The 14,948-nt window shown below is 33.5% G+C and overlaps 1 protein-coding gene across 1 annotated transcript; it reads left to right on the top strand.

Moving 5' to 3' along the window:
• The first annotated feature begins 14,366 nt into the window (after positions 1 to 14,366).
• Positions 14,367 to 14,744, top strand: LOC140180031 (uncharacterized). The gene has a single exon (XM_072220412.1). The coding sequence runs from the start codon at positions 14,367 to 14,369 to the stop codon at positions 14,742 to 14,744; it is 378 nt and encodes a 125-aa protein (XP_072076513.1).
• The last annotated feature ends 204 nt before the right edge of the window (positions 14,745 to 14,948 follow it).

Below are 14,948 nucleotides of genomic sequence, written 5' to 3'. Positions count from 1 at the left end.
CTGCTAGAAGAAGAGTGAAAGTTCCCAAATACAGTTAGTTTTTCTGTTATGTTGACTCAGCATTAGTTTGTTACTTTCTCTCTCTGATCCCACCATATTAACCCACCACTATACAGTATAATTTCGTTGCTTCAGTTCATAATGCTAGAACCTTCTCTTCCTTCTCTTCTTCTCTCATCTTTTCTGTTTTCTCTCTAACTCTCATCCCTGTATTTAACTTTCTTCATTGCTTCTAATACCTTTCACATAGGATGTTAAATTGTGCTCAACGATTTAGGAATACGTAGTTATAAAACACAACATCGTCCCACCATTAGTATTGCAAAGAGTGTCTAAAATCATTCTGAACTTCCACGATTTACCGTTGTTAAATTTTCTTCCTGTATTCTCGAGAGCTCCGTGGAAGGATTTCATAAACGACAATAAAAAAAAAATGTGATAGTGACGGATGAATCGGAACGTCTATGCTGATTAAATGACATTGCTCACATTACAGAATATATAAATAAAGAAGTTAGTGCAAAAGTTTTGATAGATTTCTTCGATAAGTATATAAGTAATTTTATTTTTTTTTTTACTTTTACCTTATGAAAAGTTATAGCATTAATTTGGTGTAATTTTCAAAATTAACTTGTAACTTTTTAAAAAATTATTTAAGTGTTTATGGAAAAATTAAAAAAAGTGACTTCTCTAGTTCTTTTATAATAAAAAAATATTTATTATTCTTCTTTTAAAATAAGTACTTTTATAACTAAAAAACTAAATACAAAATAACTTATTTATAAGCTACTTTTAATATAAGTTTTTATGTTAAAAAAAATTTAATTAATTTGTTTACTCAAATTCACCGTTAATAAATTTTATATTAGATTAAAAATAAGTTGATTTTGAAATAGTTTTAGAATGATAGTAATAGTATTGATTAGATCCAATGGCAATAGATAAAGGCTAGATTAGAATACAGACAAATTACATTATTAAATCAATTGAGACTCAAAATTACACGATAACAACAATTAAAATTTGCTTACATTGTGTGCAACTTTTTTTTCTTGTTAACTCTTTTTTAGCTATTTAATTGATTATTGTAGTTTATTTTATTTGTATTTTAAAAAAAAACTAAGATCTTTATAAAAAAATGTGAAAATAATAACTGTAATAATTAATTAAATAGCATGTCCACTATCTACCATTTTTAATTGATCATTGTAGGTAGTATATTTACTATCTACTTATCACTCATTTAAAATTACATGTAAAGAAAATTAATGATCAATTAAATTTCTGTTTTTGATAATGTCATTTTTTATATAATTTTTTTGCATTACATTTTGTATAAATTTATTAAAAAATGGAATTATAAAAATAAAAATGACGTTATTATTTCTTATAAATAAATTATTTTTTTATTTTACAATAAAAAAAACATGTGAATACCAAGATAACAAAATACATTAAGGCTTTATAAAATAAATAAATTGAAATAAGTATATAACCATAAAAAAATTACATTTAGACTTTATGGTAGAAAAGAAACTAAAACGAATACATAAATCATAAAAAAAAACTTATGCCTTTATTTTTGTTTGAGGATAATATTTATAGCATAAACAACCATCATTCATTGCAGTTTATGCTTTTATTTTTCTTACTCATAAACCACTATGATGACTTGCAGTATTTTTGCTTCCTCATTCTCTTTTTATAAACTGCTATAATTTTAGTGGTTTATGTTTTGCATAATGTTATACATAAACTGTGATGACCTAAGACGGATTACATATAAAAAGTTAAAATGCTATAACTCATAGCGATTTATATAAAAAAAATTAGGAAAGTATGAGAAGCCCAATGAAATATTTGTATAATGTGTATAATGGAGGTTTAGGGAGTATTAGAAATATAACCATTAGTGTTATTTTTTTTCATTAGCTGAAATTTTTGGGATGAGTGGTATCATGACATGGTATTAGAACTTTAGATCCGAAAGGTCAAGAGTTCGATCTTTGGTGAACCCAAAACTCAAAAAAATTATACACGCATATAAACAAATCTCAATTGTTGTAATTATGTAATTTTAAGTCTCAATTGATTTAATAATATAATTTGCCCCTAAAACATATGGTATGTTATATGATTTCGAAATTTATTTACAATGTGTTATCCTCGTGAAATTTAGTTGATGTTATTTTAAAGGAGAATTATAGCGCAAGGATGTAAAGATAAAGATATTTCTTTTGGTTTGATGTGAAGGTGACACTTGCATCTATGCTGATAGTTGGGGAAGCAGTTTGCAAAGCTTGCAAGGTTGGTTTACAATGGCTCTATATTGTAGCTAAGCTAGTGGAAGATGATTCAAGGTTAGTATAATTATGAGCGATATCATGTGTTAAAATTGCATGTGGACATAGATAGAAATATTCATGAACAGAGAAGTCAAGAAGAACTTGAGCAATGAACTTGCATTGAATAAAAAGTCTCAAGCAAATATAAATATAATTACTGCTATTTATATCTGCATTACTTTAACAAATATACAAATTTACACTGACTAATAATACACCTTAGCACATCCAATTATTTTTTATTGTAACAACTTTTTACAAAGGGATAAAATAACAACTTCTACTGACCATGCTAACAAACTAGTAAATAAATAAAATGCTAGCAAGAATAATATTAAGTAACACCCTCCCGTAAGTTTGGCGTATTGGGAGTGAAGAGATCCAATAATCCAAACTTAGAGTAAACTGTGGTGAAGAGTCTAGGAACAAGAGGTTTAGTGAGTATGTCTGCTGCTTGATTAAAAGTGGAGATAGGAAGAAGATGAATTAGACGTTCTTATAACTTGTCATGCACTATATGACAATCAGTTTCAATGTGTTTCGTGAGCTCATGAAACACTGAATTTGTGGCAATATAAATGGCTGAGTTACTGTCACAGTATAGATTGACAAGTTTGTGAATTAGAACACCAAGATATGTAAGAACAAAACTAAGTCATTGTGCTTCTCGAGTTGCTAGTGCTAGAGCTCTATATTCAGCTTCCGATGAAGAGGCTGCAATCGTCACTTGCTTCTTGCTTTTTCAAGTGACTAAGGACGGACCCAAGAAGAAGCAATATGCAGACACTGGTCTACGTGAGTTTGGGCATCTTGCCCAATCCGAATCAGAAAAGCCTGTGAGTTCCAAATTGGAGTCTGCAGAAAAAAAAAACAATTCAGTGGCAGGAGATCTTTTGATGTAACGCAGCACCCTGTGAGCAGCTTTTAGATGTTCATTAGTAGCACAATCTAGGAATTGGCTCAACTTTCTAATAGCATAACTTATGTCAGGCCTGGTGTTGGAAAGATACAAGAGCTTTCCTATGACCCTTCGATATGGAGTGGAGTTAGTGAGCAACTCTCTTGTGGCTTTCCCCAGCTTAACTCCATAATCGATGGGTATGGTAATTGGTTTGCAGTTTTCAAACCCGATTTCTTTAAGTAAGTCCAAGGCATACTTGCGTTAGTACAAAGCAATTCCATTTTTAGATTTTGCTACCTCTAAACCAAGGAAATATTTCAAATCTCCTATATCCTTGATCTTGAATCTGTCATGAAGGACACTTTTGACGTTTTCAATTTTATTTAAATCATCTCCTGCCAGCACTAAGTCATCTACATATACTAGGATAGTTGTGAATCTAAGTGCAGTAGTCTTAGTGAACAAACTATAATCTGACTTGCATTGAGTGCAATTGAGCTCAAGAAGAACAGATTTCAATTTACAATTCCATTGCCTACTAGCTTGCTTTAATCCATAAAGAGATTTTTCAAGCTTCAAACTGATCCAGCTTTTGCATTTAAACCAGGAGGGACTTTCATGTATACTTCCTCATCAAGTTCACCATGTAAAAAGGCTATATTGATGTCAATTTGTTTCAGGTATCATCCCTTCACAGCTGCAATAGCCAAGACTACTCTTAAAGTTTCTAACTTTATCACAGGACTGAGAGTATCTTTGTAGTCCACACCTGCCACTTGTGCGTACCTTTTTGCAACAAGGCGAGCTTTGTGTCTTTCCACTGAGCCATCTGAACGATATTTCATACGAAATACCCATTTACATCCAATTGGTCTTTTACCACCTGGCAAGGAAGTTATCCTCCATATTTTGGTTTCTTCCAAAGTAAGAAGTTCAGCTTTAATAGCATCTTGCCAACACTTTTGTGTGACTGGCCGGCTGACTGCATCTTCATAACATTTTGGCTTTGGATTTTGTATAGCTAGGGAGAATGCAAAATGCATGGGAAAAAATCTGCTATATGACAAAAACATTGGAGATAGGATACCTTTGAGTGTACTGCTGTGATTTTGATTGTGATGTTGATGGTTGGACATTCATAATCCTGCAAATATCCAGGTGCCCTTTCCGTACATCAACAGTTTCATGCAAGTCAGAATTCTCAGTGGAAGTAATTTCTCTAATTTTAGTTTTTAAATGTGATGCAGATTCAGATGCAGATTTAATTAAAGATGAAGGTTCAGATTCCAAATGGTCATGAATTTTTGGGTAAGATAAAATGTCTTCACTTTCATTTGAATCATATAATTCATCATCATTTTGATTTTGTGCATCAGAGGAACTATTATTATTATTGTCTAAAAAATGAATTTTAGTTCCTTCTAAAAAATTGTAATCAAAATGATCAGAGGCATTAGAATTATTAGGAGTCAAATTTGTGGAAATTAAAGCGTTCTCAGTATGTGAATCATCTGCATGACAGTAAGAAAAACAATTTTCATAAAATTTTACATCTCGAGACAAGAAAAGTTCTCGAGTTTGTAAATCAAAAAGTAAATAGCCCTTTGTTCCCTCCCCGAATCCAAGATGCAAGCATCTTCTTGCTCTTGGATCCAATTTGGTCCTATGTCTTGTTAGGCTTGTAGCATATGCTAAACACCCGAAAACTTTAAGAACATAAATATCTGAAAAAGTTTGATACAGAATCTAGTAGGGTGAATGATTATTTAGAAAAGAAGTTGATAATCGATTTATTAGGTAAATAGCATGTCCAACACCATAATTCCAAAAGGTTTTAGGCAAGTGTGCGTAAAACATAATAGTCCTAGCCATAGCGAGAATGTGTTGATGTTTGCGTTCAACAACACCATTCTGCTGTGGTGTTTCAATATAGGTTCTTTGATGTACAATGCCATTAAAGGTATAAAAAGTGGGCATTAAAAACTCAGGGTCATTATCTGTTCTAATTGTTTTTACTACTACAGCAAATTGAGTTTTAGCAAAGACAATGAAATTTTTGACTAATTATAAAGCCTCTCCTTTATTCTTCATGAATAAAACCCAAGTAAAACGAGAATTATCATCAAGAATTTTGGCATCCAAGGCAATGTCAAAATTAAAGGGTTGTCTCTCTTGCTGAGTGATCATGGACAGAATCTTGTTCATGCTAGAAAGATCTTCCATTAACATTACTTGAGATTTAACAGTAGAATATTGCTCTCCAAGTCCTCTAAGAAATTTTGTGACTCTATCCTCTTCTCTTTGAAGCCTAACAATTCCTAGTCCACACTCACATTTCACACAGTCACATCCAGGTATTGTCCTAAAATCATCAATCTCTTCCCAAAGATTTTTAAGTTTAGCAAAGTAGGCAGTAACAGACATATCTCCTTGTTTTAGTGCATATATTTTTTCATTCAACTCAAACATTCTAAACCTATCACCTTTATAGTAACGATGCTTAAGATCATTCCATAGTTCATAACCGACATTATTCTAGAGAACATTCTGATAGATGTCTGGACTAAGTGACAAATTTATCCAAGCAACTACATATGTGTTGCATCTTTGCCATGCCTTAAAATTTGAATCAGTCTTCTCAGGTTTAATAATAGAGCCATCCACAAATTCAAATTTATTTTTAGAGTAGAGAGCATTAATCATAGCTTTGCTCCATGCACTGTAATTAGAACCAGTAAGAGTCACATTAGTGATAGATATACCTGGATTTTCATATGGAAGTATGTAATAGGGGATGGAGAGATATTGATTTGGATTTGTCTTGTTGATATGGCTTTGGATCTATGCAATTTTACTGAAGAATGCTGCAAATTGCTGCATATCCATGGCAGGAACGCCTCCTCCAAATCCACTCCTTTGATCTGATTTTTTCTCCATAACTGTGAATTTTCAGTGATGAACTCGCAACCTTTCTCTCTTAATCTCGTTGACCGAAAACTTATTATTTCAATTCTATGAATAAAAAATGAAATAACGAAACTCTCATCAAACTCTATCGTGTGAGTTTAAGAGAGAAGAAGAAGAAATGTATGAGAAAGAAAATAAAATCTGAGGAAGAGAGATAAAGGAGATTGAGACGAATGATGAAAGGGAATCGAAGAATCAAAGAAAAAGGTGCCTCAATTGTGAAGCTGGACTAGTCATCATTCTCAATTCATGTTAGATCATCGTAAATTTTGAGAGCAAGTAGCTCATTCTTCAATCAGTATTCTCAATGTTTTTCCATCCACGCCAAAGTTCTGAAAATCGAACTGGACCGACCGGTTCGACCGGATTAATCGAAAATCGGTCTTCTAACTAGTTCGGTTGATGGTTAAAACCGGCCTGCAAAAAATCGGTAAAAAAATCGGTCAAATCAGTGAACTGAATGAACCGATTCAATTTTTAAAACACCGATTTGCTTCCCTCACATCAAAACGGCGTCGTTTTGATCCCTTACAGAAATAAGTAAATAAATAAATAAATAAATAAATAAAAGATACACGAACAGAAGGCCCCTTCCTCTCCCTTCTCTCTCAGTCTTACCAAAATTATCCTAATTTTTGAAACTCTATCAGAGCAAACAAGGAAGCCACGCCCCCCACCATTAACCCCACCACTATCGCCTCCATCTTCTCCGTCGTCATCATCATCCTCATCATCGCCTCCATCTTCTTCTATCAGAGCCTCTTCTTACTCTCATTCTAATTCTTTACTGTGAGCTTCTTCATCCTACTCTTCTCAACAAAATTTTCAATACTCGGAATCTACCAACAAAATCCTCCTTTAATTTTTCCTTTCTCTTCGCTTTGTTCCCTCCCTCGCCCACCGTGCTGCAGCATCGGCGTTTCTGTTTCTAGGGTTTTGTCAAAATAATTTTGTCAACAGGCTAGTACCACTAACAACACGCTTTCCTCGATCAAAGAATTTTAGAATCGTTGGATTTGAATGGCAAGGACTATCTTGATGAGATCTTTGGTAGAGAGTCTTACCCTGTTAAATCCACTCTCTGCACTTGAAGTTGTGCCTATGTATCACTAGCCATTCTGCAGGAGCAGTTTTATATAGTTACGGAACCTGGAATAATATAATATTTATGATTATGAGTATGCTTGCTTCGGTTTATGTTTGTTTATTTTATTAATTTTACTGATTCTGAGTGAATGAAATCTAAATATGAGTTGTTGTTTTTTTTTTGTTTGTTACTGATTAGTCACAATTAATTCGTTTCTAAGTTTTTTTCAAGTACTCTTCTTTTCTTTGTTTCCTGAAACTCTAAAAATTTATTTCTACATAATTAGTTTGCTGGGCTTGGATTCTGAGTATTTGTTTTGAGAATTGTTGCTGATCATCTCGTAAGAACTTATTAGAAGTTAATTAAAAAATTTTTATTTCAAATTTTATTTAAAAATAATTAAATTTTTAAAGATTTTATTGAATATTTAATTAAATCGGTTCAATCACAGTTGAACCATTAAACTATTGAACCGATCACTTGACTAATTCAATGACCGGTTCGATTCTCACAACCTTGATCCACGCTCACCGCACCATGTTAAAATTGCATGTAGACATGGAGAGAAACATTCAGGAACAAGGAAACCAAGAAGAACTTGAGCAATAAACTTGCATTGAATGAAAAGTCTCAAACAACTACAAATCTAATTAGTGCTATTTATATCTACACTAACAGATTTATAAATTTACACTGAATAATAATATACCTCACCACAACTAATTATTCCTTATTGTAACAACTTCCTACAAAGGGATAAAATAATAATTTTTACTAACCATGCTAACAAACTAATAAATAAATAAAATGATGGCAAGAATAATATTAACATCATGAATGAACTTATTATTGTTGGGCCATTGTTTCATTCTTGAAATATTATGAGTGGGTAGTGAATTGTTTGACTTCTTAGGATATTTTTATATAGTAGACTGTTACCCGAATAAAAAAAAAGAAATTGGATGATAAATTTAACACTTGTCATTTCAATGTTGGGGATCAACTGCAAAAATTAAGTAGCTACTTTGTTGAGGTGGTATTTGTTAGAGAATCATTAGAGAATCATTAGAATCATTTTAGATTAGTTAGTATCGTTTATATTTATATAGTATATCTATGTATTAATTGTAGAATTCTATGCATTTATTACTTTGATTCTTCTGGCACCTATATATACCCATTGTATATTGTATTCTTGATCAACCTAAATAATACACAAAACACTTTCTTTAGTTTAGTCTCTTATTTCTAACATGATATCAGAGCCATGGTATCCTCCTTGAAGAGGATAGGTTATTTTCCTTGCGATGAAATTACCGTAGTTTTTGCATTTTTTTTTTCTATGACATTCTTTTTTTCCTTTTGTCACTCCTTTGATGCTTTTTTACCTTACCGACTAGCTTATTTTCTCTGTCTTGTATTTTTTCGAGTCGAATGATCAAACACCATTGTCATCCGCTGCTTACCTATTCTCATGAAGAAATCATATAGTTTTCGCTCTCTTTCGGCAGTTCCATCTGCGTTTTCTCGTGGCAGTTCCGTCTGCGCTTCCTTCAGACAAGTGGCAGTTCATGTACTTAAAATAATAATTTTTACTAACCATGCTAACAAACTAATAAATAAATAAAATGATGGCAAGAATAATATTAACATCATGAATGAACTTATTATTGTTGGGTCATTGTTTCATTCTTGAAATATTATGAGTGGGTAGTGAGTTGTTTGACTCCTTAGGATATTTTTATATAGTAGACTGTTACCCGAATAAAAAAAAAAAAGAAATTGGATGATATCCTTAACTGTTATCCGACCAGACATTGCCTATCCAGTTCATGTACTTAGCCAGTTCTTGTAGCTCCTCGTACTACTCACTATGCGGCAGTTCTTCGCATTATTCGCTACATCAAAGGCACTTTATTTCATGGCCTTTATTTTTCTGCCCATTCTTCTTTGTCCCTTCAGGCATATTCCGATGCTGATTGGGCTGGTGATCCCACTGATCGTCGTTCTACTACTGGTTACTGTTTGTTTCTTGGCGTGCTAAGAAGCAAACGTTCACTGCTCAATCAAGCACAGAAGCTGAGTACCGTGCCCTTGCTGACACCACTGCTGAGGTTATCTCGATTCATTAGCTTCTCGAAGATTTGTGTGCTCCTCAGTCGTCCCCTACTGATGTTTTTTGTGACAACTGCAGTGCTATTCAAATTGCCCATAATGATGTCTTTCATGAACGCACCAAACACATTGAGATTGATTGTCACTTTGTTAGGCAACGTATCCTTATTGATGCTGTTTGCCTCATTGCTGTTGGAACACTGGATTAGACTGCTGATATCTGGACTTTGTTATCCGAACTCAAGTTGGTATCCTTAGCTCCCACTTGAGTTTGAGGGAGGATGTTAGAGAATCATTAAAATCATTCTAGATCAGTTAGTATCGTTTATATTTATATAGTATATCTGTGTATTAATTGTAGGATTTTATGCCTTTATTACTTTGATTCTTCTGGCACCTATATATATCCCTTGTATATTGTATTCTTTATCAACTTAAATAATACACAAAACACTTTCTTTAATTTCATCTCTTGTTTCTAACAGTATTTATATACTGCATCGGCTTAAATTGTGAGGCCTATGAACCTTATAATAATAAGAATAATAATGATGATGATAATAATCGTTGAGTTAGCTCAATAAAATTGTAGAGCAGAATTGAAAGACATGATGTCATTGTCCTCTTTCATCGAGTTTTTAATAATTCGAATTCGTCGTTACCAATAGTGGGAGATGTAAGATTATATGTTGTCTTTTATGTTTAGTTGATTAAGAAGAACGAGTTTGTCTTCTCGTAAATTATTTGATGTTTTGTTGTGGTACATCCTCTTCATGTGATGTTAGTTATTTTTATAGTTAACGTTATAACTTTCTCTTTAAGAAGAGACCAATTGATATAATATTGTTTTTAAACTAATGAAATTGATGTGCAATAAGTAAACTGGTGAGGAAGCATGAATGCAGTTTATTCCTCTGACGTATAACGTTTTTAAATTCAAGATAACACATGATCATGAAATTTGATCTTTTGGAATTTAGATACGGGTTGAACCCAGTTATTAGAAACAATTAGTCTGTTTTTTTGTTTCTTGCACGGAGAAATTAAATTTAATTTAAATTATAAATATTATTTAGTATTACTATAAATTATATATACAATTATTAAAATAGGTTATATTTTATGATTTTACAATATTTATTTTTACAAGTTTTTTTTGTCATCTCTATTTATAATTTAACTTAAGAATTTAGCTATTAAAATTTTGAATTACAAAAAAATATTTAATTTTGATTTGATTTTTATATTCACAATATAATAGATTATTCCATATAATTCATTGTTTTGAGAAAATTGTTTCTTTTTTAATCTTTGAAAAAATACTTTTATATTTAATTTCTCATAATAAAAATTATAAATATATTTAATTACCTTAAATTAAAATTTAATTTCGGTCTTTATCTACCATATTTATTAAAATTAGATCTTTTATATTTTACTTTAAATTTTTTATTTTATTAAAAAAAATTTATGATTTAAAAAATTAATTAGTAAGTAAATTAACACATTATCAATTTGTATACATTAAATTAAGTATATTTTTCTTTCAAATAAAATATGTTAGTATTATTTACTATTTCTATCCATAATATAATACGCGGTAGTAAATCTAAGAAGGACAAATTGATATATTAATAATTCCATTGTGTGTGTAAAATTTTTATTTAAAGTGAAATGACAATATACTTTGCAACAAAAGAAAAACTAAAGTAATCATAAATTTTATACTAAAAGAATATTTACCCTCATTTTCGTTCTCTTACATTTTTTGCAGTTCCCACAAGGTTCTATTCTCTATCTACTTTTGATAAATTTCTATAGAAATTCTAATGAAATTTAAAAAATAAAAAATCATAAAATAAACATCGAAACAACTTATGAATACATCTTGTCCAAAATTATAAATTCAATAAAATTTAATATAATGTAAAATTTGGATTTTTTATTTTAATAAATAAAATAAATGTAATATTTACTAAAATAAATAATTTTATGAGTATTTACCGATTTAAATTCCCTTGCCATATCTCGTTTACACTGTAAACGAGATATGGCATGTCGTGCCTATATATAGAAGTCGTTTACAGCTTAGTTCTGGGCCCTAATTTGACTTTGTCAACCTCTTTCTCCCCTCTTTTAATCCTTTCTGACCATACCTTCGACTGAATCGGTGATGGTGCGCCAGGCGGAGAATGACGGAGACATCAATAGGCTGAACGAGACGACACATTATGCCAACGCGGCCGACTTCGAGGTTAGTTTTGTTATGTTTGTTTAATTTAAGGATGTAGCCATTGTTAGGGTAGTCATGAAGAACTAGAACGTAGTTATATGAATTAGGAGTTAGGTCTATAGGAGGAATTTAGAACTTTATTCGCTTGTGCTAGGTTGGTATAACATAATTATTAGTTTGGAACTCTGTTGTTCTTGTGCTATATTGTTAGTATTTATAACGCTATAGTTAGGATTTGCCTATTATCGAATATGTAATGTAGAGACATGTGTAGGCTAGAAAGTTGAAATAGTGTATTCTTAAGGCTAAATTATTTTTTTTCATTCTTCAGAGGCCTCGCCTCCTACTGCTCCGGCGAGTGAGCCATACTTTACCTCACCGGACGCCATCGTCCCGTATCTGGCTGAGGCCGTATTCGGCGATACAGTGCCCTCAGGGATTTTACTTTTGACAATTTCCTGATTTTAGCACTGGTGGAGCGATGGCGTCCAGAGACGCACACGTTTCAACTCACGTGGGGTGAGCTCACTATCACCCTGCAGGACGTGGCGTACCATCTAGGCCTACGCGCACATGGTAACCTCGTCGGGGGTGCCTCAATAACTTTGGTAGGTGGTACCATACGGAGACGTGGGCGTTGGTGGAGCAACTGCTCGGTGCCGGCCTCCCGTGGCAGCACAGCAGGCGGCGCAGAGGAAGGAGTCCTTCACGCTGAAGCTTGTGTGGCTACGGGATCGTGTCTGCCAGATGCCCCTGACAGACGATCCTGAGACCCTCCGATAGACGATCCCAAGACCCTTCGGCCGCCAACTGGCTCTGTGCTTCCCTGCCCTTCGTAACAAACAACTTCTGCAGTCTCTCATACGTGATCCACACAATAGCCGAAATCGGCAAGTAGCGTGTCCCCTTCAACACTGCATTGATGCACTCGGACAGATTTGTGGTCATGTGTCCAAACCTCCACCCACTGTCGCAATGCTGAAGCCAAATCTCCTTTTTGAAATGACCAGCCCAGTCTGCCATTGACGTTGGGATTTTTGCCAGTAAAGAATTTTATAAAAACAGTCGCCTTGTAGATATAGTCTCTAAACCAACAGAAATCCCTTCGTACAAACGTTTTGGTTGTCACAAGTAACAAACCCCTTTAAAATTGATAACCGAGTATTTAAACCTCGGGTTGTCTTCTCAAGGAATTGCAGGGATGTATGTTCTTATTATTGGTTATGAGTTTGTAAATTGGGGTTTTGGAGTTTGGGCAATGGGCATAGGTATATTTTCAAAGCAATAAAAATAAATAAATAACTGTAAAATAAACTCTTGGCAAGGTATGAGAATCAAAACTCCTATCCTAGTTATCCTTATCAATTGTGATGAGAATTGAATTTTTCTCCCACTTTGTTAATCTCTAACTATGAAGGTAAGTTAAGTGGATGAATTAATTTTTATTCCTCAGGTCCTAGTCTTTCCTTGGGAAAGGCTGGAGTTATTGGAACTTGAATTAATGAAATGAAGAAATCCGATTTTCAATCAACAATGAGTTTGATAACTCAAGTGTCTCCAATGACTCAACCAAAGCCAAAAGAGAAAAAGTCTACTTGAATGAAAATAATTTGGATAAACAAAGAGCATTAATAAATTAAAGAGAGCAATCATAAGTCTGAAATACCTCAAATTATATTAATAAAAGCAATCCAATCTAACATGAAAGATTTATGAATCAAATGGGCAACATAAGTAATTAACAAATAAAAGTATTAGAGTATCTAAAAGTAGAAGAGAAATATAAATTGAAGAACATTGAACCTGTGATTGAGAGTCACTCCTAAAACTAAGAGAAATCCTAAATCCTAATCCTAAGAGAGAGGAGAGAACCTCTCTCTCTCTCTAAAAACTACATCTAAATCCTAAAATTGTGAAAGCTTATTCTTATGAATGGATGTATTCCCCCACTTTATAGCCTCTAATCTGTATTTTCTGGGTCGCAAACTGGGTCAGAAACAGCCCAGAAGTCGCTGGAGAAGAAATCTGCCACGCTGGTTTTTCGCCACTGCGACGCGTCCGCGTGGATCACGCGTTCGCGTCTCCTAGTGTCAGGGAAACTATGGCATATTATATATCAAATCGAAGCCCCGGACGTTATCTTTCCAACGCAACTAAAACTGCATCGTTTGGACCTCTGTAGCTAAAGTTATAGCTGTTTGAGTGCGAAGAGGTCAGGCTAGACAGCTTAGCAATTTCTCCAACTTCTTGTATTCCTTCCACTTTTGCATGCTTCCTTTCCATCCTCTGAGCCATTCCTGCCCTGTAATCTCTGAAATCACTTAACACACATATCAAGGCATCTAATGGTGATAAGAGAGGATTAATATTAGTAATATAAAGGCCAAAGAAGCATGTTTTCAATCATAGCACATAATTAGGAAGACAAATGTAAAACCATGCAAATAGTATGAATAAGTGGGTAAAGAGTTGATAAAAACCACCCAATTGACCAAAGACTGATATGTTAGACAGCACTTCTCCTCGGTCGAACATCCTCAATCCAATGGGTTAGCAGAAGCTGCGAATAAGGTCCTCCTCCAAGCTCTAAAGAAAAAGCTTGACGATTCCAAGGGTCTTTGGGCCGAACTTATTCCAGAAATTTTGTGGGGTTACAATACCTCGGTACACTCATCAACTAAAGAAACACCATTTCGTTTGGTGTATGGATCAGAAGCAATGATCCCGATCGAAATATCACAAGGCTCCTTAAGAACACAAGGAGAAGCTCATGAAGATGCTCGGAGGGCCGAGCTGGATTTGATTGAGGAAATACGCAACACAGCGGCGATTCGCCAAGAGGCCTTGCAACAACAAATTGGTCGGCGCCACAATAAAAAGGTGAGGCCGAGATTTTTTCAGATCGGCGACCTAGTATTAAGAAAAACTGAAGAAGCACGAAAACCACCCTCACATGGCAAACTTGCCGCGACATGGGAAGGACCTTACATAATTCGTCAAGTACTTGGCAGAGGAGCATATCTTTTGGAGCAATTAGATGGCACAAAGCTACCTAGCACTTGGAATGTTAATTCCTTAAAGCAATACTATAGTTAGCAAGCTGCAGAATGCTGGTACTCTTTTTCCTACCTAGAGATTTTTCTCAAATTTGGGTTTTGCTCAAGGAGGTTTTAATGAGGCTGGCTTACCTAATCCAAAATTGTAAAGGTACTGCATTAAAACAACACTTATTTTCTTTCTATAACTTATTTTGGTCAAAATCATTATCCAAGACATCCTTTAAATGATCGACTCCACGAT

The sequence above is a fragment of the Arachis hypogaea genome, chromosome 16, assembly GCF_003086295.3.
Source record: "Arachis hypogaea cultivar Tifrunner chromosome 16, arahy.Tifrunner.gnm2.J5K5, whole genome shotgun sequence".
Classification (NCBI taxonomy): domain Eukaryota; kingdom Viridiplantae; phylum Streptophyta; class Magnoliopsida; order Fabales; family Fabaceae; genus Arachis; species Arachis hypogaea.
This window is presented reverse-complemented; position numbering and strand designations above follow the sequence as displayed.

Bases quoted from the DNA above. Each gene is read 5' to 3' on its own strand.
- LOC140180031 (XM_072220412.1), top strand. From the start codon at position 14,367: ATGATCCCGATCGAAATATCACAAGGCTCCTTAAGAACACAAGGAGAA.